This window comes from Anabrus simplex, chromosome 3 (assembly GCF_040414725.1).
Source record: "Anabrus simplex isolate iqAnaSimp1 chromosome 3, ASM4041472v1, whole genome shotgun sequence".
In the NCBI taxonomy this organism is placed as follows: Eukaryota; Metazoa; Arthropoda; class Insecta; order Orthoptera; family Tettigoniidae; genus Anabrus; species Anabrus simplex.
This window is the reverse complement of record NC_090267.1, coordinates 514,372,057-514,399,518: the sequence shown is the minus strand read 5'-3', so window position 1 is coordinate 514,399,518 and position 27,462 is coordinate 514,372,057. Positions and strand designations below refer to the sequence as shown.

At 41.1% G+C, this 27,462-nt stretch overlaps 1 protein-coding gene across 1 annotated transcript in view; it reads right to left on the bottom strand.

Annotated features, from left to right (window-relative positions):
* Window positions 1-27,462, bottom strand: part of LOC136867494 (excitatory amino acid transporter) — a 149,660-nt gene that overhangs the window by 72,976 nt on the left and 49,222 nt on the right. Inside the window, exon 4 of the mRNA XM_067144701.2 lies at window positions 18,716-18,914. Coding sequence (XP_067000802.2) covers window positions 18,716-18,914 — 199 coding nt within the window. The remainder of the gene's footprint in view (window positions 1-18,715; window positions 18,915-27,462) is intronic.

Genomic DNA, 27,462 nt, shown 5'->3' with positions numbered 1-27,462 from the left:
CTTCTCTAACCTTTCCCAGCTTCCAAATATATTCAACAGATGGCAGAGCTTTCCTAATAATTTACATGCTGCTAAGAGAAAACAGTCTACGTGCAAGGAGACCCCATCATGAAATACGCCTTAGACATTATATGGGAACGCCTATCGAAGGATAACCTAGCTATACCAGAAAGAGTAAAGGCCATGTATCTTAAAGTTATCTGCTAGCAAAATCTCTCCTTCAAGACTAACGTACGAGCTCACAGGACAACCGTTCTATATAGAAGAATTGCCTCGTACAATACAGTTTTACATCAAGAACTGCAGGATAAAAAAGCGAATCTATGGATAGCTTTTTACCAAACAGACGGCATTATGAACGCAGAATGGATGAATTCTGACTATTTATTTATTTATTTATTTATTTATTAAATTTATTTAATTATTTATTTATTAAGTGGCGAAGTTAGGGCTCTTGGCTCTCTCTTACACTTAACCACATACAATTTCTTATATTTACGGTATTAATCTAAACTATCATTGTAATTCATTTCTGTTATTGAGATAAATAAGTCAGATAAGGAATAACAATAATACAATTAATTAAGATTACTACTGATGAAAAATTATAGGATAAATAGAAAGAGGATAATAACAAAAAAATATCAGCTTATAACCTAACGAATATATCTACAACTAGCTTAAAGGAAAACTTATTCAAATATAAGGCTAAAATAAATTAACTATTACAATCTGAATATACTAAAATCGATGTTACCACGTAGTCTATTTCTACGGACAGTCTATAGCCTTAAATGAGAGGAGTAAGAACGTAAATGGGATAGCCTAAGAACTTCAATCTAGTACGTAACTTTTGGTTTCATTCACACGTCATTCACTCTTTCATTCATTCGAGTAAACTGTATGTACTTTTGAGGAATTTACGGTAGGCTGTTTTAAATGTCCTAGACGACCAAGACTTTTTAATATCTTCCGGGATCGTATTCCATAACCTTGAAGCAGAGACCAGGAATGAATGGCTGTAGGTATTTATTCGATGCGGTGCTATTTCAAGTAGTGAACCGGAACGAGTATTAATTTCGTGGAACGAAGAAAGAAGCCTAAAATTGGACGGTAGATAGTTGGGGCTGTTTTAAGAAAGTAACTGATAGACGAGGGTCATTTGATGGGTTTTTATACAGTCATTTAAACGTAGCCATCCCAACGTTTTGTAGTATGGTGTTATATGAGCATCATGTCGAGCTGGAAGGCATATCGAATGCAAGAGTTCTGTACACATTGTAGTTTTGCTGCTTGTTCGCAGGTTAGGCCAGTCAATAAACTGTCACAGTAGTTAAAGATTGGAAATAGAAGTGTTTGTGCGAGTTTTAATTTAAGGTCCAGCGGAAGAACATCTTTATGACACTTCAAAGGATAAATGGATGCATATACTTTTCTGAACACATTAGTTATATGCTCATTCCAGGTCAGAGTCTCATTTAAGGTGACCCCCAAGGTTTGTGACTATCTTGGAGTATGGCACTTCGGTATCATCAATGATAATTGGAGGGGGATTGTGATTACTATTTAGAGCACATAGTAATTTTTTGTGGCCAATTATTATGCTTTGGGTATTTCGTGGGTTGATGAGTAAGGCGTTGTTCCTGGCATACGTTGTGAGTCGTTGTAGGTCTGAATTCATATGCTGGATCGCTTCGCATATACTGTCTACACTAGTGTGGTAATATACCTTAAGTCATCAGCATACAGATGGTATTTAGAGTGGACAAGTGGGGATGAAATATCATTGATATGCAGGCTGAATAATAAAGGTCCCAGCACAGATCCTTGAGGCACGCCAGATAATCTGATGGCCCATTTGGACGTAACATCGTTTACTGAGATACACTGACCTCGATTTGTGAGGTAAATATCAAGAAATTGAGTGCACTCGGGTCGACGCCAAGGCAGCGCAATTTTGAAAGGAGGAGTTGTATGTTGACTTATCAAATGCACGTCTAAAATCAAGGAGTATGAGTACCGTCACCTGTTGTTTATCCATACAAGCCTGATATCATCTGTTACCCAAAGAAGTGCTGTCTTCGTACTGTGGCCCTTCCTGAAGCCAGATTGCAACCGATCTAGTAGTGAATGATTTGTGAGATATTCAGTTAGTTGCTCGTGTATTAGTCGTTCAAGGGCTTTCGCAAGCGGAGGGAGTATAGATATAGGGCGATAGTCTGATGGATAGTTTGATGTGGTGTTCTGTAATACTGGAATCACTAGAGCGTCCTTCCAAATGTCCGGAAAAGTTCCTGCACACAGTAATTGGAGATATGAGTAATGATCGGTAATACTGCGCCGATGACATTTTTTATGAAGCCTATTGGGATATGATTTGCTCCTTTCGCTTGAAATTTAATGGAATTTAAGACTCGTTTTATTTCGTTTATATTGACAGTTCGCAATGAGAATGTTGGTTCAATATTCAATTAATTGCCATCTTCGTGTAACGGGATTCCGGATTGGGGTCGAGTTTCTTTGATTTGTTTACCAGTGAAATGAGTGTTAAGTGTGTCCAGCGATATTGTTGGTATATGAGGTTCTTTAATTTTTCCTATTCCTATTGAACGTAACTGTTTCCACGCATTAACTGTATTGAGATTTTGGGTTTGATTTCTGATATATTTAAATTTACTGTTTCTAATTAATTGTTTCGTTTTGTTCCGTAGACGACAGTATTGTTCGAAATCCGTTTGCTCTTTTGTTGCTCTGTACCGGCGAAACAAAGCATCACGGCGGGCCATTGTTGCTTTTATCTCAGTGTTTAACCACGGAGCAGGAGAGCGAGTAACCCTTGCCTGCAGAAAGGGAGCATGTTTGTCATAGAGTCCTAGCAATAAGGAGTTAAATCGATGTACATTCAAGTTCACGTCGTGCAATTGTCGTATGTCGTCCCAAGGCAAATTATATGCGTCATGTTGTAGTTAAGTCTATATCAGTACATAGCTTTAAACTTCGGCACCCGCAGTGAGTAGCACAGATAGATAAGATCGTGTGTAGAGATACCAGAGATAGAGATTTGTTTGATTTGTCCATGCTTGATAGCCTTAGGGGGATTATTTGTCACTAAGTAGTCAATTAGAGTGTGGGTTTAGCCGTTACGTGTGTGTACGTGATTAGTTGCATCTAATGGTAAGATTATCATGTCCATTGAAATGAACAGTCTACGCATTCGGTCCGAGTCGCTAGTCTGATTCAGGAGATTTATGTTAAAATCACTGAGGATTATGATGTGTTCGTAACCTGGTATAAGTTTCAGCAGATCCGCTTCAAGTGCGTCTATATTACTTACCTTGGGTGGCTTATATACTACTATTAACACTTTCTGGTCGTTGACAGTCGCCTCAAGGAACATAATATATTCAGTATGCGGGGTGTCATTGGGAGAAGATTTACAGATTATTTTGCTCTTAATGTCGTCTTTACAGTACACTGAGACACCACCGCCTCGTTTACCTGCGCGGTTATGCCGATATAAAGTATACCCATCTATTTTTACAAGCGCGGAATTGATACTGTTAGTCAACGAACTTTCACTCAGACCGATTAAATGTATATTTGTATCGGTAATTATAGAACGGACTTCGTCAAAGTTAGTTAAAAGTGATAGACAGTTAATGTGGCAACATTGCAGGGTTCTAGGAAACTGCGACAAGGCACGTTTCAATAGAATTCCTGTGGGCTCAGGTTGGGGCAGGGGAGCTACTGGTGATTTTGAAAGAGGGTTGTCATTGTCTTGGAATACGTCCAGGTCAATAGCATGCAGGAATTCGTCATCTGCTACAAGCACAGGCTCATTATTATGCGGCATACCGTAACGCGCTTCTTATTAAAAGTTCATAAACCAGCACGGGTCCTCTAGCAAAACTGTACATTTCTCTTTCATCTTGTACTTTGTCTCGTATTAGGCGTACAAAAGTCGACAGTACTTTGCTTAACATAACGGAGAAAACGGCTTAACAGTACTGGATATTAAGGTTCACAGGTAACCGGGGTATTTGGTTTTATTAACAAGAGCATGAGGGGCGTGATTAGCCCAGTGATTTAGTTACTGGCTTTCCCCCAGGACGACTAATGCTCGAATCGCAGTCGATTTCGGTTTGCAATTTTCACCAAACAAATTGCGTACTATCCGGAAAGGCATCTGCTCTTAAATCCGCAGTTAAAGCCAAAATGGATCTGGGTGGCTCCAGTGACCCCGGAAATACCTGGGATAATGTAAAGGAATATTATAGCAGAGAGTAGCGTTCCTTAAACTGGAGTAAATTTGCTCCAATATGAGGAATAATAATAATAATAATAATAATAATAATAATAATAATAATAATAATAATAATAATAATAATAATAATAATAATAAATATTATTCCTGTGGCAATTGCCAGGCTGGTGCAGCCCTTGCAAGGCAGACCCTCCGATGAGAGTGGGTAGTGTATACATTGTGCGGATTATTGTGCTAGAGGATAGTGTTGTGTGTGGTGTGAGTTGCGGCGTTGTTGGAGACCGCACAAACACCCAGTCCCAGAGCACGAGAGGGAGCAATCATCAGGAAGATTGTTACTGACATTCTACGAGTCAGAGGGTGGAACGTTAGACGTTTGAATCGTTGTGGTAGGTTACACTATCTGAAATGAAGGCTGTATGATTGTTAGGGCAGGTTGATGCCACATATAGGAAAATCAAGTAAACAGTAGTATAATTGGATGGTTCTGCGGCCGCCTCCGCCTCAGGGCTACCAGGGGCCCCTCCGCCTCCGCCTCCCGGGAGGCCCTCCCAGAGGCCTCCTCCGCCTCCGCCTCCCGAGGGGCCTTCCCAGAGGCCTCCTCCGCCTCCCGCGGGAAATTTGAATTGCTAAACAAAGCCACGTGCTTTTTGACAGCTGTCATCGACAACAACGCATCGCTAACCTCAGTACTGCCATCTTGACGGGCCTAAACCTAAGTGGTACCAACTTAACCTAACTAGCGCGAGATTTGAATAGGTAAACAAATCCACGTGTTTTCTGACAGCCACGTGCTTTTTGACAGACAACAACGCATCGCTAACCTCAGTACTGCCATCTTGACGGACCTAAACCTCAGTAGTATCAACTTAACCTAACTAGCGCGAGATAAACAAATCCACTTGCTTTTTGACAGCTGTCATCCACCATCTTTAAACTACAGAGCACCGTGCTGCCCTCTTTATCGCAGTAGCTGTAAATTCGTCACCTGTCATCGGCCGTGCTGCCACCTTGGCGGGCCTAAACCTTTGTGCTACCAACTTAACCTCACTAGCGCGAGATAAACAAATCCACGTGCTTTTTGACAGCCGTCATCCGCCATCTTTTATCAACAGAGTACAGTGCTGCCCTCTTTAGCTACTTACCTTTGAAATGTGGTGGCGGATAATTTGAAATAGGCTTTTTAACAGCAGCCATCTTTGAGCACCGTGCTGCCCTCTTAAACAAACTCACGTGCTTTTCTCTGACAGCTATCATCCGCCATCTTGCATCACAAACCTCAGTGCCACGTGCTTTTTTGACAGCTGTCATCCGCCATCTTTTATCTATAGAGCACAGTGCTGCCCTCTTTAGCTACTTACCTTTGAAATGTGGTGGCGGATAATTTGAAAAATGCTTTTTCACAGCAGCCATCTTTGAGTACCGTGCTGCCCTCTTAAATAAACTCACGTGCTTTTTTCTGACAGCTATCATCCGCCATCTTGCATCACAAACCTCAGTGCTGCACTCTTTAGCTAGATACCTTTCAAATGTGGTGGCGGCAATTCGAAAAATTCTACAGTCTCTTGTTTGGAAACAAACCCATGCGCTTTTTTGACAGCTATCATCCGCCATCTTGAATCCAGAGAGCACCGTGCTGCCCTCTTTAGTTGAAATGTGGTGGCGGCAAATTCCATGTGCTCTTGTTTGGAAACAAATTCCACGTGCTCTTGTTTGGAAACAAACTCACGTGCTTTTTTCTGACAGCTGTCATCCGCCATCTTGCATCACAAACCTCAGTGCTGCAGTCTTTAGCTAGATACCTTTGAAATGTGGTGGCGGCAATTTGAAAAATTCTATGTGCTCTTGCTTGCAAACAAAGCCACGTGCTTTTTTGACAACTGTTATCCGCCATCTTTAATCAATAGAGCACTGTGCTGCTATCATGCGGGCAATTTCGTCAGCTGTCATCCGCAATCTTTAACCCACAGAGCACGGTGCTGCCCTCTTTATGACATGTAGTAGCGGGCAATTTGAAAAGTTCTGTTAGCTGTCATCCGCCATCTTTAATCAAGAGAGCCCCGTGCTGCCATCTTTAGCTAGATACCTTTGAAATGTGGTGGCGGCATATTGAAAAATTCCACGTGCTCTTGTTTAGCAAACAAACTCACGCGCTTTTTGTCAGCTGTCATCCGCCATCTTACATCGCAAACCTCAGTGCTACACTCTTTAGGTACATACCTTTGAAATATGGTGGAGGATAATTTAAAAAGAAAAATTCTACAGCAGCCATCTCTCGACGCTAATTGCATAAGGTGGTGGCTATACATGACTCCTTAAGGGTGCTCACGCAAGATGGCTGCTATACACAGGTACTTATGAGACACCCTTGGGATGCTTGCGCAAGATGGCAGTTATACATGGCTCCTTATGAGATGCCCTAGGGATGCTTGCGCAAGATAGCGGCTGCTCTTATGGGACGGCTTAAGTGTCCTTGCACAAGATGGCTTGAGACGTCCTAAGGATGCTTGCGCAAGATGGCGGACACAAGATGGCGGCTATACACAACTCCTTATGAGACGCTTTAAGGGTGCTTGCGCAAGATGGCTGCCGCTCTTAGCTTAGAGGCTAACGTGTCGTGCTAGCTCGATCCATTAAATTTGGGGCTTAAATGCAAAATGTTAAATATCTCGAAAACGGTGCACTGTAGAGCAAAACGGACAAAATTTTTCTGCCAAATACCCAGGTTCGCAGTATGAGGAACAAGAAAAACATTCTCTAATGATGGGATCAACGGTTCAGTTCCTACTTAGGCCCTTTGGCATTCGCTCTGTTTTAGCTTGTATTCAAGCGAGTCTTCGTAAGATGATCAGGTCTAGCTATGGTAGAGAGTATAACGTACCGTGCTGATTCGATTCATTAAATTTGGGGCTTAAATGCAAAATGTTAAATATCTCGAAAACGGTGCATCGTAGAGCAAAACGGACAACATTTTCCCGCCTAATACCCAGGTTCGCAGTATCAGGAACAATAAAAACATAGTCCAATGATGAGATCGACGGTTCGATTCCTACTTAGACCCTTTGGCATTGGCAGCTATCTAATTCTACAAGATGGCGGCTATACATAACTTCTTATGAGACAGCTTAAGAGCTCTTGCACAAGATGGCTGCTGTTCTTATGAGACCCCTAGGTGTGCTTGCGCAAGGTAGGAGCGACAAGACGGTGACTATACACAGCTCCTTATGATACGGCCTAGAGGTGCTCACACAAGATGGTGGCTGCTTTGATGAAGAAAGCTAGCTTTGCATCGTGCAGGTATCTTTACAGCACTAAACCTCATACCTTTAAATGTGGTGGCGAGTAATTTGAAAAATTCGACGTGCTTTTTCTTAACAGCAGCTATCTTTAAACAACAGCGTCTATACATAAGCTGTTAAGGCCTCCTCTTATGTCAAGGCATAGCTCTATCGAACAAGTTTAAACCTGCATCGGGATAGCTAGAGTAAGCACGTGCTGCAGTGATGACGTCATTAAGCATGTTTAGACTTGCAAATCACAAAAGAAACGTAACAAGACTAGAATCGAACACTGCACTCTATGCCGTGAACTTTATCATGTGATCGGAACATTGATTGAAGTGTTTAGAACACTAAATAAGTAATCAAGACTAAAATAGAACACTGTACTCGATACAACATGTGTTTAGAACATGTCAGGGGATACCTTTGTTCTAAGAAGATTAGATTACCGCACATTCCTTGTAGGGCTAATAGGCTAAAGGGCTAATGGGCAAAAGGGCTAATGGGCAAAAGGGCTAATGGGCTAAAGGGTTAAAGGGCTAAAGGAGCAATAACCTCATCGATCGCTATCAGCAAGTACGCTTGTACTTTGTTAAGTGTAGAAAATTAATCTTTATTTGTAAATGGTTTCATGTTCAGAACAAGGAATGGAACCTAGGGGTTACGTCTTACCTAATAAAATCCCCGAGGAGCGATGAGTTACGTTTTTGGAACTAGTGTTTGGAAAACTGAACTTTTCAAGATGATAGCAGAGAGTTTAGCAATGTTCTGTTGTTGGATTATAAATTCCGCGCTACAACATGCATAAGGTGGCAGCCTTGAGGTTTACCGCCGTAAAGATGACTAGAGTGAGGTTAGCAATGTTCCGTTGTTGGATTTTAAATTCCGCACTATAACATGCATAATGTGGCAGCCTTGAGGTTTACCGCCGTCAAAATGGCAGCAGTGAGGTTAGCGACGCTCTATTGTCCTTCAAAGTGAGGTTAGGGTCCGTCAAGACGACAGCTGTCAAAAAGCACGTGGCGTTTACTAAACAAGAGCACGTGGTTGTGACGTCACGGTCACGTAATCAATCCTTAGCTCGGCGTCGTTAAGAGCAGCATTAGGATTAGCTATGCTTAAAAGTCTTGGGAACAGAACAGCAGTATGAATTGCCATGTTTCAAAGCGTGTACACATCACCTATCGATTTTACACGCATCGACCCTCGTACTAAACTTCTTCCGCTAGATCGTGCTGCTATCTTAGCATAACCTATACCCATAAAATTAAAGTACAATGAATAGCCATGTTTCAAAGCGTGTACACATTACCTATCGATTTTGTATGCATCGACTCTCGTACTAAACTTCTTCCGCTAGATTGTGCTGGTATCTTAGCATAACTTATACACATGAACTTAAAGTACAAAGAATAGCCATGTTTCAAAGCGTGTACAGATTACCTATCGATTTTGCATGCATCGACTCTCGTACTAAAACATCTTCTGCTCTCGGTTGACCCATCCGCCCCCTACGCGTAGACATTCAACTCGATAAAAGAGATGATTGCATGGAACAAAAACGAATACTGTTCGGCGAAATATGTGTGTAGAGGGCGTCCGTCTGTTTGGAGCTTCTGTTGCATTCCGACCAGGTTGTCCAGCTTAAAATAATGTCTATGTATTCGTCGCTGCTGATCACACTAGCCATTGCCGATATGCAGACAGCATAGTTCTAGGCTGGTGTATGGTGGATGCCATAAGCTAGAAAACCACGTGTTTGTTATTCCATATTCCACGTCATGCTCGTCGACATCAAACTGCGAACTGAATTTTAAACAACTTTTATTACGAACAAGTTTTCGATAGATCTGATTGTTCTTTTAAGACGAAGTACAGCTTGACAACCAGCCCGTGTCACAACCCGGCAATTCCCTCTCCACTTAAACAGCGAGCCTCCAGTTCTGTTAATATGCTTTCTTGGCGGAAGAAAGAAAGGAAGAAAGATACATACATTGATCTGAGCCTATTTTCGATATAAGAATGAAGTATGAGACGAAAACGCGAAGTGGATAGACACAGTAATACTATTATTTGTGTGGATACAGTCACATAGGACTCTTAAATGGCGAGGAAAGAAGCAGCACGACAACTGGCAGAGTTGGTCAGAGGAGAGTGCTGAAAAATTGACAAATATTGGGGGGAGGGGTAAGGGCGAAGAGTGGGGCAGATACGGCAGAGGAAAGTAAAACACAAAAGTGACAAACAGACTTTGTGATAAGTAGATATCATATTTTTAAGAACTTTATAATTTCAAATTTTAGACATCAATTGAATCTAAAAATGGTCCAGTAGTCAACTAAAGGGTTTTATGCACCTAAAATGTGTTTCTGCACACTCAAATCACACCAATTGTAATATTAAAGTGAATTAATATTAAGCATTCCGGTATATTGCAACAAAAGTAAAAAAATATGGAGATTAGAAACTGTTTTAATAAGTCATAATTGACCTGGATTAAATTTCAATGAATTTATCAAACTCTTTACTCTGTGTTTAGTGAGACATTAATGTCAATTTAGCAGAATATAATTGCCCTATCTTAGGTCAAACCCGAAACGTGTCGGATCCATTGCACACTCATTTTTCCTTCTGTATTAGACTTAAAATTTTTTGACAACCTAATTTTGAAAAAGAAAAGAAACAGAACAGTAGAGAAAAACTGCACCACTCCTTCAATTTGTAGCTTATAAGAACGCTGTTCAGTACCTAGTCAAGTGTAAACCCACTCGATGATATTTAAAACAGATCGTTTTCCTTCATTTTACCTTTCGATGATGAAGTTCATATCTTTCACCTCTCATGATATGCTCGATTTACCTGAGCTTTCGCTCCTTCATGGTCATTAGGATCTTTTTTCTTACTTAAAATGTTCAGGAGTGTTATTTTCTAGCCAGGATGTTCGAAGCACTCGTCTGTACAAGTACATTTCGAAAGCTTCAATCTGCCTCTCCAGCTAAGGCCTGAGTGTCCACTTCATAACCATACAGAAGGACAGGGAAACATAGCATCGCAATATCCGAACCCACCTCTTCCGGAATACCCTCTAAAGACATATCCGACTCCGTATAATTCTGTCCATCTTTTAGATGTTTCCATAGGCATTCCCTTCAAGTTTTCCTCCTAATTATAACGCATTTTCTTGGATATGTACTGATCTCAAAAATATGCATTTTTATGTTCTATAAAACTTCTCCTACGACCCTCTCGTAATACGAAAAGACTCTACCATCCCTGTCTCTTGATGGATTAAGCATGAAAATATCTAATAAAGTCGCTCTGCTAGTTATTCCCCGTTCACTTGATCGCCATCATCCGTTGATTCTGTGTTTTATCACACGCAACTGGTATAAAATTACTGTGTTTATATTTTAGTGCATTCAGGTTAGGTTTATGGTCAGTTTTAATTCGTTTATACTCCCATATGTATGACAGGGAACAAATCACGGCGAGGAATTCTATGCCGTGAGTCGTGTATGGAACATAAAATCTTAATGGTTGAATTTTGTGAGAGAATATGATTGTGTATTAACAGTGTGATGACTGTAACGGAGGAATAGGGCCGTATATCTGTCGGATAGTCATAATTCAGATGGTCATTTTTTATTTACCATAACGAGTCACGTAACACTAACATCCAGTCAGCAGATCTGAATTCTTTAGTTTACATCCAGTAATAATATAAAAAGACACTATGTAGCTGTGGACGTGTGATCATAGTCAGAGCTCTGCACGGAAGTTAGTGTCTTGGCGGATACAAGCTGTATGGCAGTGCTGATAATTTCTAAATAATGACGGTTATTAATTTTCACTCAGGTATACTCACATTTTGCCGGCCCCACAGTGTAGGGGTGACGTGCCTGCCACATATGAGGAGGCCTCGGGTTCAATTTCCAGGTCAAGGATTTTTACCTGGATCTGAGGGCTAGTTCGAGGGCCACTCAGCCTACGTGATTACGATTGAGGAGCTATCTGACGGTAAGATGGCAGCCCCGGCCTAGAAAGCTAAGAACAACGGCCGAGAGGAGACGGCACTTCAGAATCTACAGGGCTTCGGGCTGAGCAGCGGTCGTTTGGTAGGCCATGGCCCTTCGGGGCTGTTGCACCATGGAGTTTGGTTTTTACACTCTAATTTTTGCTCGTGTTGACAGTGGTCTGGCAGAATGGTGATACATAAAGAGCCTTGAGTCCTTAAAGCCGTCAATCTGACCTGAGCCTAACTGCTTGCTGCCCGCAGTTAGTGGAAGGAAGGAACAGAGGTCAATACGTCGGTAGTTGTCGCTAGAGGAAATCCCTCACGAACCAGGTGACAGGCCTGTTGTATTATATTAACAGATCTATCTGTTTTAATGCCTTGGGTGTAATATACTGTAGTTAAATATTTATAATATCCGGGTGCGGATATTGTTTTTTATATCCGCGCAGGGCTGTAATCATAGTCGCGGGTGATGAGTATCGTGTTGCTAGTCTGGAGCAGGCCTTGACGAGTGTCTGTCGTGTATAAGAAACTGCGTGTTATTGTAGTGAAGGATAGTGCGTATTGAAACCGTACAGTGTCCTGTCCAGCTCATTGACACCATAGGTACCTTTCTACCCTATTAAAATCAGTTCAAAGTTCGCATCATTTGTAGGATGATGTGTGCGGGGATCGAGCAGCGTGTGGCCAGAATGAGACCCGCGAAAGATCGCCTGGAAAACAAATGAAAGGTTGGGCTGGAGCCAAGTCATCGTGAAAAAGCCCTCTCAACTTGCAGACAGAGTTGAAGATACGACGCGACGCTACGGTAGTCTAATACGCCCCGAGGTGTGGCCGAGTTTCTCAAGATTCCACCCTAACAGAAGGAACTTCCGGTTTTTATGCTCGTTCCACGGATGCCAACGTCGAATTTTGGCGCGTAAAAATTATAGGATATTTTGATCCAGAAATGGGAAAATTATGGGAGGCACACCAAGGAATAGAGCTGAATTTTCTGCGTATCCCAGAATGAAAATATGGAACACTTCATTCAAGGGGCGAAATGAAGTCACTAGATGTCCAGCTGTAATGTATTACTAACACATGTGAATGTAGAGCGTCCCCCAAGCTAAGAATCGCGCTCAAAGGTGACTCCACCCACCAAGGGACGCTAATGAAATAATTAATGGCGGGAGCCTAATTACGTGAGAACTGCCGAACGCAGTTCGATCACACCTGGCTCAAATGAAAGAGGAAGTAGAGGGTTACAATACGCACCATTTAAATGTGTTTCAATTCCCGAGATGAAAGGAGCTGTTGTCCTTAATAAACCGTGACATGCCTACGCCCCCAGTCTTCCGGCGTGAAAATAATAAAGGCTGGGCTGGCCCTCGCTGAAGACAGTTCCTAGAGGGTCGTTGAGAGAGGACAGTGTGTGACGTTGTGTTCCAGTTTTTACAGTTACCGTCCGCAATCTATTGGCCGCTTACTAAGACACAGTTATTGTGTCCGTCGTGGCCGTGAATTATAAGAGCCTTGTGAAGTGTAGGTGGGAAGTCAAGTAATAGCCAAGCGAGCCTAGACAAATGTCTCAGTGCCGCGTGTCAATTAATTAGGCTGCGAGCATAATTTCTGAATGAGTAGCGGGAGTCGGCTATGAACAATGCCGGCCTGAATGAGTACCAGGTATCAATAAATTGGTATAATCCGAAGCGCTACTCTGAGTCAGGGTTCTCAAGTACTGTGAGTCACCCGATTCATGCTGTAAACGCGCGCCGCGTGTGATTAGAACGACCTACCTGCTTAAGAAAATACATTGTGTAAATTCTGTGCGTGTGCCGCTGTAAACAGAGGAAGGTGTGACGAGTTGTGGAGTGTCACCCTTTTGGATTACTTTAAGATTGTAGCAGTGAACGGGCAAACCAGGACTTGTGCAGACCAGGGTCGAAGGACAACACGCTCGTTTCCAGCGCCGAGGTGATGCGACAGTAAGCTCCACCATGCGTCTCCCGTGAAAGGAAAAACACGTCCACCAAACAGATGAGTTGATGTCATATATAAATTCTTAGCACGGTAATGTATAACCCGGTCATAGGATGAGCTTTTAAACGTTGTAAATAATGCATGTCCTAATATGGAAATTTTATTGTTCTTTATCATGATAACGTAAATTCAAGGGAGCTAACTCTCTGGACAACCTATTTCTTCCTTAGTGATTAGTGTTTCTCGTGAGGAGTTATTATTAGTAATATGTATAATATCCTAGCAAGTATGGGAAACAAGGATAGAAGAGTATTTAGAGTTCCCCTAAGGGTGGTGGGAACAATAGTGTCGATGAGCAGGGAAGACCATATCCAAAGGTGGTTAGTTAATGCCCAATATGGCTATCGTATATGCTGGGGGAGCTCATGGGTCAGTTAGACGATGCATGCGTAGCTTATACGTATACTTATGGCATGGACAGCAAGAGAGAGGACGTCCCGACCGAGAGAGGTACAGAACTGTGTTATGTAGGTAAATTTTTTGAGGGACAATGTGCAAGTTTCCTGTGATTCTTGATCATTTGACCAGAATTGTCTGGAGTTTTTTTAAAATCTGTAACCAGGGTGAGATACAGAGAGGCGGAGTCTTTAATGTATGGTCAAAATATAAAATATACATATTTTTTGCGATGAGCGAAGAAAATGAGAAGGGTCGACAGAGGAATCATGAGAGTCTTATGCCCAAGGAAGTATGATACGCGATATGAGACGTAATGAGAGGGCCGAATGCCCAGATAGTTTTACGATGAGATAATTCGGATGTAATGTTGCCTCCATGCGGCGCTCAACGATAAGAATGAGAGGGTAGAGAATAAATGAGTATTTCTTGGGAATTCTGCGCTAAGACGGAATAAATAAATGAAGTGGGCCAGAAATATGTGTCTCCGGGAAAGGAGAGCTGGCCGTTGTAATTGAGAGGGGTCAGGAATCATGCGTAGTCAATGAATGAGTGACATCAGTAGCGCGAATGACCTTCCCTTTTTTTGCTTCTCTCCCCTCGCAACAAAGCGGCCGTGCCATGTTACTGTAGTTAAAGACTCGTAGATCTGGGTTTCACACCGTGCCTGTTTGTTTTAAATGGTTCGGCTAAGAGCACTTGTGTAAATGATAATATCACGGTGATTTAGAGGGTAGTTAATAAATGATTATGGATCCCCTCCAATATCCGGTAGTATGAGACCGGAGATAATTTGGGGATTTTCAGACATGTACCTCTCAGTCGGAAGGCGTCCAGTTCGAGCCTAGGTCAGAGTGGGCCGCCTTGTGCGAGCTTCCATTAAGCTTGCGCTGGGGCAGAAGATGTTGATAACCATGTTTTTCTTACAGGAATGGCCCCATTTTTATATGATGTGTACATATGATTTGTTTAGTGTTTAGTGTGCATCACTTTGAGTTCAAACAGAACCGATGTTCAACGTTGTTCGTCTTGGTGCCAGATTAGGGAGTCCGGAGTTCATCTCAGTGGCGTGTGTTTTTGTTTGCGTATTATGTAAATATCTGTTTAATATGTCAATTATGTAGCGTAGGGACCGGTTAATTTCGTGCTAAGAATAGAATGTATTATGTAAGGGGACATCGTCTCATATTACACGATGTGATCGACAGAAGAATAAAATTAACGACAACGGTACGAAATAAATGAGGGAAGGATAGTCGATATTAGTCGCGAACCCTCAATTGTACCTTTGTGCTAGATGAACGCCCTCAGGCGAGTCGAATTTAAAGTGTTCATTGCCTTTCTTTTTTTCGTCCGTATGCAGAAAATTCATTGTAAAGGGTTGTTTTCTTTTATGTTATAATTCTGAATAAATTAATTAGTTCTTGTCATTTTTAGCAGTACTATGCAGTATCCAGTAGACAGTTGAACCCTGAGATCCTACTTTCGTACTTATCTAAGGCTCCATCATAAGTATTTGTTTTTCTTCTTGCGAACGTACCACCCCCCAAGTGCTCGAGCTGCCGAGGCAAGTGGGAGGGGAGCCGTTCGAAGCTCGGGCCGCTCTTCACTATAGTCTGATCCTTGGTTGTTACCAGGTTACGTGGAGGCATTATTATGCGTGGATCGTCCATTCGAATCCCGTAAGGATACAGTACGTTGTCTGTGTTGCAGGAGTGTTTTGATGACAAAAAGACGTAGGCCTAGTCCGCGAGCCAAATATTAATCATTAAAATCCCCAATGTTGCCAGGAATCCAACGCGGAGTCCTCTGGACAGAAGGCCACTGGTCTGTCTATTCAGCCGAGGAGTCGGCTACTACCAGACAGTCTTACTGACGGTAGCTGCCAAGAACACAAGGGATGAAGTTTACTGCACAATTCAAAGTAAAATACGGTCTTCAGACATTAGCACAGTGGCGTAGCCGCTGGATTCCCGGTTCGAATCCTGGCTTGAGATTTTCATCTTTTCTTTTAATTTTGGGAGGGTGGAGAAGTCCTCCGCCCCCATGGAGGCCACCTGCCGGCTCCCCTCCAAAAAATAGGGGAAGAGAGACAGAGATTACTCTGGCTCCCAGAGGACCACCTTAGCGTCCTCTGCCGGCTTCTTTGGCTTCCGTGCGGACTCACACATTATCTGGCGGCTGGGAGTAAGCTAAAACCAAAATGAGCCTCAGTCGCTTCGGCAACCCCGGAAATACCTGGGATAAGGTCAAGAAAGTAAATTGAATACTTGCCCGCCAGGTCTGACACCGTGGTTAGCCGATTCGAGTCCCACTGGTCGAAAACTGTATAATCCTTAGGTTATGTGCCAAAATTCTGGATTCAGCTCCAAACCTCTCCGCAGTCTTCATATGTAATAACGGCGTATGGCGTTGTTGATCTTATTAAGCCCTGAGAGATCGCTTGGTAGGCTATTTGCCCTTCCTCCTATCGTATATCACGTCATTGATCTCATTAATTCCTCTGATGACGTCTGGAAGAGAATCCGTTCGTGAAAGCTCGCTACGATGATTTATCTTACTTCATACCGAACCCGTCAAGAAACGGTAGGCGGGTTGGACATACATACATACATACATACATACATACATACATACATACATACATACATACATACATACATACATACGTACATACATACATACATACATACATACGTACATACATACATACATACATACATACATACATACATACATACATACATACATACATACATACGTACATACATACATACATACATACATACATACATACATACATACATACATACATACATACATACGTACATACATACATACATACATACATACGTACATACATACATACATACATACATACATACATACGTACATACATACATACATACATACATGCATACATACATACATACATACATACATACATACATACATACATACATACATACATACATACATACGTACATACGTACATACATACATACATACATGCATACATGCATACATGCATACATACATACATACATACATACATACGTACATACATACATACGGCCTTGACACATGAGGTGATTTTGGAACTGCTGAAGTTTCATCAGAAGTACATCAAAAATGTAGTAACTTTGATTTAGTAAAGATTATAAAAAAATCATAGTTCATGAAAGAGTTTCCAAGTGTTACACCAGTCCAGCCAGGAAATTATTTGATTATTTTGTGGATGGAAACTTATAAATGCCATTATTTTTATTTTTAAAGCTCCAACGTCTGTTGTTTCCGAATTCTATTATTCGTACATCCGATGGCTTTGGTTAACTTATATACCATTGCTGCCTTCGTTGAGCTTTTATACCGATTACTCCATGATGAGAGATTTAAACGAGGATTGGGACAGAGTTGTTATATTAGTAATATATCTTGTTCTCGTTCCCTCTCTCTCGAGCGTATTAGTGGTAATGTCCGTGACTCTGCGCTAGAGTGACTGTACCTTCCTCAGTGAAAACTGATGACAAGAACAATACATCCGTCACTGTCGATGAGATGTCAATGGGAGATGAGCATTGGTACTTTTCCTTCTCGGGGAGTGAGAAAGTGTAGGTGTCAGTGGTGTTCCTAGGGGAACTAGTCTCTCAATCCGTAATTGACCCCCAGGGCAATTCAATAATCCAATCATAGATCCTAAAGTAGTTCTGCTAAGCCAAATAACAATAAAATAACTGTTAAATGTAAAACAGCCTCTCTGGACTTCAACAGTTTCTGTCCATTTCTCAGTTTCACCAGGCTTACATTTTCTCCGACGTTCAGGACGTATTACAGTATCTATTCCTACCACAATCGCTCTCCGTATTAATTTTAATAATCTGTTTATAATCTACACTCAAAAGAAATAGAAGCTTACCTTTATTACTTAGATTCGTGTAAGACGAAATACCAGAAATCTCTAAAATGGTCACTGTCGTCATTGGTCACAGGAATAAGGCACAATAGTGTTGCAAGCCTGTTCCTCAACATAAAATAATGTTCTTTGCACGTATTTTCACATCAATCAATCAATCAATCAATCAATCAATCAATCAATCAATCAATCAATCAATCAATCAATCAATCAATCAATCAATCAATCAATCAATCAATCAATCAATCAATCAATCAATCAATCAATCAATCAATCAATCAATCAATCAATCAATCAATCAATCAATCAATCAATCAATCAATCAATCAATCAATCAATCAATCAATCAATCAATCAATCAATCAATCAATCAATCAATCAATCAATCAATCAATCAATCAATCAATCAATCAATCAATCAATCAATCAATCAATCAATCAATCAATCAATCAATCAATCAATCAATCAATCAATCAATCAATCAATCAATCAATCAATCAATCAATCAATCAATCAATCAATCAATCAATCAATCAATCAATCAATCAATCAATCAATCACATGGTTGAACCTATTTTCGATGTATGTTTCTGCTTATTTGACGTCATATTTGTTTCCTCCTCTCATGTCTTATCTTCTATTATGCTCATGTTCTTCATATTGTTATATTGGAATAATTTTCATTAACTTATGGCGTATAACTTTTTCTTTGCTGTTATGCTCCACAGTTTGTTTTTATTTAACGATAATCTACTACTTAGCGTGGTTTTCTTTTGTTCTGTATTGCTTGGTTAAGTGTAAGAGAGGAGCACTAGCCGCTCACCTGAGACGAGCGAGGAGACGATGAGCGGCAGGATGAACATCTTGAGCAGGCGCATGAGGATCTCGCCGGGGAAGGACACCAGCATGATGGACTGGTCGGAGAACTGCGCCAGGCGGCCCAAGAAGCCAATACCCATGCCCAAAACCACGCTGGCCACTGTGAGCACGAGGAGGAGGTTGCTGCGCATCCAGCGGACAACCTGTGCCAACAAAACATTGTCTACTGAGAACAAAGATTATTCGTTTCTCTTCCCCTGTCTAGCTTCTCCTGAATAATAATAATAATAATAATAATAATAATAATAATAATAATAATAATAATAATAATAATAATAATAATAATAATAATAATAATAATAATAATAACAAAGTAATTGCTTCTACGTTACACCGACTTCTTTTGTTAAAGGTTATCCTAGAAGCGACGGTGTTGGAGTTTTTGTCAGATAGGAGTTCTTTTATGTGCCAGTAAATGACTGACGTGTCTGAGTACTTTCAAATATCACCGCACGGAGCCTGGATCGAACCCGTCAACTTGGGCTGAGGAAGCACTCTATCATCTGAGCCACTCTACGGGCTGTTTCCCCGTTTTGTGCCAGTTACGCGGGGTCAGCTTTTCAAATCATGAGACACCACAGTTTCCTGCCCAAGACTCTTCAGTCAAATCAAATCAAACACTACAGATCTGCATTTAGGGAAGTCGCCCGGGTGGCAGATGCTCTATCTGTGATTTTCGTAGCGTTTTCTTAAACAGTAACAAAGAAATTGCAAATTTATTGAACATCTCCCTTTGTAAGTTATTCCAATCCCTTACTCAACTCCTCTTCCTATAAATGAATATTTGCCCCAATTTGTCCTCTTGAATTCGAACTTTATCTTCATATTGTGATCTTTCATACTTTTAAAGACACCACTCAAACTTATTTGTCTACTAATGTCATTCCACGCCATCTCTCCACTGAAATGAAATGGTGAATGACTTTCAGTGCCAGGAGTGTCCGAGGACATGTTCGGCTAGCCAGGTGCAGGTCTTTTTGATTTGAGGCCCCTAGGTGACCTGCGCGTCATGATGAGGATGAAATGATGATGAACCCAGTCCCCGTGCCAGCGAAATTAACCATTGTTGGTTAAAATTCCCGACCCTGCCGGGAATCGAACCCGGAACACCTCTGACCAAAGGCCAGCACGCTAACCATTTAGCAATGGAGCCGGAAATCTCTCCACAGACAGCTTGGAACATACCACTTAGTCGACCAGCTCGTCTCCTTTCTCCCAAGTCTTCCCAGTCCAAACTTTGCAACATTTTTGTAACGCTACTCTCTTGTCGGAAATCACGCAGAACAAATCGAGCTGCTTTTCTTTGGATTTTTTTCAAGTTTTTGAATCAAATAATCCTGGTAAGGTGCCCATACACTGGAATCATACTCTAGTGCAGAGATCTGAGATATCTTCGTGTCTTTCTGGACAGTTGTTATACGGATGTTCACCACGTTCTCTCTTGTTAGTGGGAATACAGAAAGGATTGCACCTCTTTTGATCGTAATGCTACATGACCAAACCACCTTGAGCTTTTCAGTGATGAGTGCAACCTTGAAGCTTCCCCGCACTTGATCTTTCAGTGAGGTTCCTCTCGACAAGCCCAGTGTATGCATCTTGACTGTCGAAGTTTTGTGTTTTTATTCTGTTAACCGCCCACATAGCGTGGCTAGCGGAACAACAGTTTTCTATACTTCAACCCTGGTTTTTATGGGAACTCTTCCATTACATAACAACCACCTATAGCACTTGTCGAAGCTGTGAAGAAACTTCCCAACGATTCACCGAAAACTGCGATTAGAATTTTCAACGGCCCACTCTCTGGAGGCAAGTTGTAAATGAGTGTCAAAGAGTCGAAATGAGTGATTTACTAGGATTAGGGCGACTCTTTTTTTCTTGCTAGTTGTTTTACGTCGCACCGACACAGATAGGTCTTACGGCGACGATGGGACAGGAAAGGGCTAGGAGTGGGAAGGAAGCGGCCGTGGCCTTAATTAAGGTACAGCCCCAGCATTTGCCTGGTGTGAAAATGGGAAACCACAGAAAACCATTTTCAGGGCTGCCGACAGTGGGGTTCGAACCTACTATCTCCCGAATACTGGATACTGGCCGCACTTAAGCGACTGCAGCTATCGAGCTCGGTAGGGCGACTCTATAGGCTGTCCTAAATGCGTTTTACGTCTTATTTCAAGAACATTCTGGACTAGACGTTTTATTTCGTGATGTAGGGTTTGGCTATCTGGATGCTTCGGCTTTCTGTTGAGAATGATTTGGAATACATTTCATTGAAATGTCAATTAATATAGCTGTAAAATTAGCTCTAGACAATATAATTAAGACATTATCTGCATATAGAAATACATTGGTCTGAAGTCCAACCACACACATAACTGTGCAAAGTTGGGTTCGTTGACGCACAAAGCAGACCTTGGACCAACGGGACAATACCACGAGGAAGAAGAAGAAGAAGGTGAATATTTTGTAGAAGTTGGTTTGGTATTTGATTTCAAATAAGTTTAAACAATATTTTGAAATGTGTTGTACTTCTACACAAGAAAGGGCAGAAAATCAGCTTACAGAGATAATTGCGAATTTCGCTGTGCACCTCGCCACTTAAATGCAATCTTATCCTCCCCTTAATGATCATGTTCCAGAACTATAATTTAAAAACATGGCCACGAGGTCGGGTGGCTCATTCCGGAGATGGTGTTCTCAATTCACTACGGGGGATATAAACCACATACCACGTGTTTGTTTTGTTTTGATATTAAACTAATTCTTAAAATAAACCAGGGAATTATATCGAGCATCATGCTTCGTTGTAGGATATCAGAGTGTGATCTCAGGGACGTATATTTGTGACAGTGTAACATTCTCTCACACTGCTGCGTGCAACAGGTGGCACCACTCCTTGTTACACAAACGAACGTGTGGAGAATGATAATGGATTCTGTAAATGAGCGTGCTAAGATAATATTATTTATTGATGTATCTATTTATTATGTATTTAATTCATCAATCATGACCTCAACGAGCTAGAAGATAACATCGAGGAACTGTACAGAATATTTCGTATTTTTCGAATTGCACATTTATATTGCAGAATAGTAACTAAACACGCTAATAATAACAGTAATATAATTTGAGTACTTTATTTTTCTGTAAAAATATGCATCCAAAAATAATAATACGGTCTAATAATAATAATAATAATAATAATAATAATAATAATAATAATAATAATAATAATAATAATAATAATTGCAACATTAGTAAAACAGCTATTGGAGTTTGAATTTCCGACGCATCAATGACAACACTGGAATCTATGTGAAACTTTACATAGCATTGCAGTTAAATGTATCTTGACTAGATGTCTTCACTAGTGATATTCTAGAGTCACCTAGTGTTCTGTAGCGTAATTAAATTGATGGAGAATGTTCATGTTTTAAGGTTTGATAGCCTGATCGCCTTCAATTGTTTTTCATTTATGTTTTGAGTTGTCAACACTGTCTGCAATTGGATCGATCAGTCAGATTTCTCCCTAATGGCGTAAGATTCCACCAATGACAAAAGGCATGGCATCATTGTTCTAGAGCGGTCAGCCAGACCACTTTATATGCACTTGAGTTTTGAGCCTAGACACTTCAGAAGAAACTTACAGAGTGCTACGTTCACTGGAGAAGGTGTCCCTCTGGATGCCCGGTGCGGCTGGCGTAAGGCTGCGACAACATCAGGTAAAGCAGAACTTTCATCTAACTATATAAACTTTAACTACATATGCTAAAGGAAAGATTTCAGCTTTCCCCTTTAACATGTAACGGTTAGGTCGATCTGCGTTTCCGAAATTTGATGTAGTGTTTTCTTTCTTCTGTGTTAGGACTTAAAATGTAAGTTTTCTAGGCGGTCTGTGGACTTAATATAACTTCCCATGTGGGAACTTCGTAAAAAGTAAGAACGCATTAGTGTGTACCCTCGTTTCCCATATTCACTTCCTTTGCTGGTGACCAAGTTTTCTACTTTCTACATTTTTGTACCCTGTTGGGACTTTATTTTCTTTTCCTTAGTCACCAAGTAGCATGGCTTTTCCTCTGTGTCATTGGGCCCTATGCCCTATTAGGTAGGAGTACTTGAGGTGACTCAGCTTCCATTTTCATTTTTATTCTCGGCCTTTCAATTTAAGCTTCGTTCTCTTTCCTTTTCTTGGCCGTACAGTATGGGCTTCGGCTCCTGCATCTTCTGGATCTTTTGGATGTGGGTCCCCTATGACATATGGGTAAGGAATGTAGAAGTAGAAAGGGTATGGCATGAATGAATACGCTTCTCCCCCAGTCACGGATGACCACCAACTGGGGAGAGCGTATTCGTTTATTGTAATCTAAAACATTACATGTAGTTAAATTGAACGTACTCCAAGCCAACAAACCATTAACCGAAAGCAAGATACACAAAAATTCAAAGATTTTAAAATTCGTCAACAGTTAGATAATGTTAGTATATACTGCAGACCACATACATATTACACATTCTTATAAAAACAGCGAGCAGGCCCCCCCCCCCCACAAGTCAGGGACAACCGCCCACCAGGAGGGGGAGAAGGTCCGCCCGCCGCGACCATTGCACTCACATGCGACCAGGATTATTAATTACAGTAAATCGAATATATTTAACTCCACACGACCGATTGGAAACAATGAACGGACATCCCTCCCCCCCCCCCCAGCCAAGGATGACCTCCAAACCGGGGGAGAGACCGTCCGATCATCGCATCCATCGCTATCACATGTCACTGATTCTGTTCAATTTCGAAATGCAACTCACTTGTAGCTGATACCACATTCAATTATAATTTACAAACAAAGACCTATTCTTTAATTGTTACTTACATATATCTTTGAACGTATACAACCTTATCGTTATGAGGTAGGGTATAGAATTAATTAAGCCCCCATCTAGCGGCGAGGATAGGAATTGTGCCGGCTGCTGAAGCCTGTCCCATTCCGCTGGGGCAATGTTTCATGAATGACAGATGAAATAAAATGATATTCAAGAGTGTTTCTGGAATGAAATATGACAGGGAAAACCGGAGTATCCGGAGAAAAACCTGTCTCGCCTCCGCTTTGTCCAGCACAAATCTCACATGGAGTGACCGGGATTTGAACCACGGAACCCAGCGGTGAGAGGCCGGCGAGCTTCTGCCTGAGGCACGGAGGCTCTATCACCTTCTGAAATAAGGTGTAAGGGCACAGATGCGTGAGTAATCTGAGGATATCCAATTCCTTCCTTTATTAGGTCCTTGACTAGATCAAGCCGACAGCCGCTTTTCTCTTAATTTCCTTCCAGACGGTATTTCATGGAGTCGTATCTTTTTCTGGCTGCGAACAACCTTGCCGAGATTGGAAAAATGGTACATAACAGTTGAATATTTTGGGGAAAGAATCTGAAGTTTCAGTTCTACGAAAAATATACCTTGCACAAACGGAAAGAAACAAGTACCAACACCTTAAAATCACTTTTGAAATATCTATAAGCTTAACATATTAATTCATTTCACAGTTCTAGACAAAATATCTCTTGTACGAAAGGAAGTGACCAGACACGTTTACTCATTGTACGAAATAACTCAGCTTTTCACACACATTCATGCACCAATAACACAGTGCTACACCCACACTGACAGCGAAGATTGTGCGTCTACTACTGCACTCTTACGGCGACTTGAAGAAATACTGGTATTCGCGCCTTCCTGCGTTAAACTAGTGGCATAGAGCAGGCAGTATAAGAGGGTCGAGACCGTTGCCTACATTATAATACAAGGGCTTGAAGTAGAACCCGTAAAACGCTATTGATGTGGTCACGTTGAAGTTCAATGCCGGACCGCTAGGATCGCTTTCTTAACCCCTGTCTAGCAGGTTCGCGCCTTTAAACGTGTTTATTAAGTGAGTTGGTTGTGAATGTGTGTATTCGTCTGATGTTAAGCACTTGCAATTCCAGGAATGGTTTATTCACGAGAAATTAAAGGTAGTGGAATTTCGTTTCACAAGATTCCAGTGAATGTTCAATGTTCGAAACATTATACAGAGGAAGCATTACGGATGAGATACGACTTACAGCTGATGAAACTAGGCCTCTGGTCCTAAGTTTTGGTCCCAGTTACGTCATAAAAATCGAGCGATCCCAAAATTTGTCACTGGACTTTTTAAAAAAAATAATGCTACCGTGACCGGCTATCATTTCAGAGGCCTCTTTAAAATCAGAAATCTTCAATTATGAAACCGGTAAGGAAACTATCCTAAAAAGTAATTTGCCCAACAAATTTGGAGGAAATCAATGTAGCAAGAGCGAAAGATATTGCATTTTCCCCTGAAACAATCTCTGTTTTGAGAAGTATGGAGCTGGTTTGTACCGAGAGCATTAAAGACAGACAAAGTTTAAAATAAACCATGTGTTTTATGGAGCATTTTATGATATGGTGTCTGCAGCACCTCACATGCTACATATTCCAGGAATGTGAACAAACGAGCATTTTTTAGCACCGAAGTGAACGCCTCAGTTGGTTAATTTATGATTTCCTGTCATATATTAAGAAAATTCAAATGCATTCAGAGAAAGTGAAAAGATTCATGAGGGAAATTATCAGGCATTGATCTTGACTACCCAGTCCACTGTCGTCTGCGTAAAATACCTCATAAATATGCATCTGCATTATGTATTGACGAGGAACCTAACGTGCTATAACATCCGAGCTCTTCTTCAGCTACCTAAGATGCAGTCGAAATAACGCTCCATACTAGGATTAATGCGGCATCAAAACGTGTCAGTGTTGAGCTGGGGGATGAAGAGAATACTGTACGAACCAGTTTACTACAATCAAGAGAGTCCCAGATGGATGAAAAAGAACGCATGAAAGTCGCGAATATGTGCAAATTCCGCAGCTTTCAGAGCACATAATGTGTATCATTACAAAACCCTTGCAAGGTAAATCTGCTTGAACAATACTAGATTGTAAAGATCAGCGGCTAAAATGCCTGGTATTTCTGTAGCTACGGTAGCATTGTACTTAGTGCGTGTGGCAGGAATGTGAAGGCTGTTTAGAACATATCTCTTCTCCAGCTACTGAAAGTCCAACATTGTGTCTCATTCGTTTTCAAGATCGAGGAGCCCTCAGATACTCAAAATCATCGTCTGTGGCACTACTACAGTGCACGAACTCTGGTGTGCAGTACTTGCCCCGAAAGGAGTAACTAAAAAGTGTATATATTTTCCGAAAGACATGTTCATCAGTGAAATTTAGTGTAGGAAGTGTAAAGGCGACAAATCACCTCCTTTTCTACTCCAAAAATTTGTGAGACCTCTAGCAGACAACATTGCTTCGATCCATTCTAGTAGAAGAGAGAACGTTTTGAAACTTGATAAACAGCCTCTCAAAATAATATTTAAAAAAATGTTATTTGCTTTACGTCCCACTAACTACTTTTACGGTTTTCGGAGACGCCGAGGTGCCGGAATTTCGTCCCGCAGGAGTTCTTTTACGTGCCAGTAAATATACTGACACAAGGCTGTAGTATTTGAGCACCTTCAAATATCACTGCACTGAGCCAGGATCGAACCTGTCAAGTTGGGGTCAGAAAACCAGCGCCTAAACCGTCCGAGCCACTCAGCCCGGCAAGTCTCTCAAAATAAAAGTTTTGAAAGTTCAGTTCCAAGCTAACGAAGCCAATGACTATAAACAAAGTACTGTCAATACCCGCAAAAACATTCAGCTCTGTTTATTTAGGATATAATTTACTTATTGACATATATGGCCATGCGAACACAAGGGGGCAAAAACGCGATCCTGGTGGGTCCACGCACTGTAATCGGAGTAGTTACACAGCACGACACGTGGCGCTGGCGGCCGACCTATTTACGGTAGAAATGCGTACTTCTTTATGGAAAATATATTGACTTTGATTGCCGATTTATCGTAATTTAGAGTTATGGGGAATGTTACATAGGTTAATATTGTTAAAATGATTAATCCTAAAGGTTACTTCAGTTGATGTTTGCCAAAATGATGTCGTGAAATGAAACTGCGGGGAGATGACTTAGTCCAGCTGACGTTCTGATATTGACTCTGATTGCCGATGTATCTTAATTTAGGGAATAAAGCAGTATGTTACATTGACTAATATTGTTAAAATGATTAACCCCAAAGGCTACATTCATTGACATGTGCTAAAATAACGTCGTGAAATGAAACTGCGGAGGATGAAGTAGTCCAACTGACGTTCCTTAATTGTGAGGAATAATAGTAATAGTTTTTATTATCATGGCATTTAGACACATAGCAGAACTTACCACAATACTTTTGTCTTCTGATGTTAATATTGAGATTAAGAGTCATTGTTCAATAAGAGTTTTAAAATTCTTTAAGCGCTGCTCTCAGGAAGGGGACTAGACAAAACATAAAAGTCTTACTTTTTTCATATTCGTTGTATGCATAACATAAATATTTTGACTCAAACATTTTAAAATTTTAATTATAATATCGTCGCTCCACCGGTAAAACGTTGTATTCCACAAAGCTCTTCCTGTCCATTATTCTCCTTAAGACTGTTCACGCGTCCCAGCCAAGTATGGATACGCAGTCCATCAGAACAATGTCCGTTGTGTTCGTTTTCCTATGCCGACGAGTAAACGAAAATGAACCTTACATGCATTATACACTAG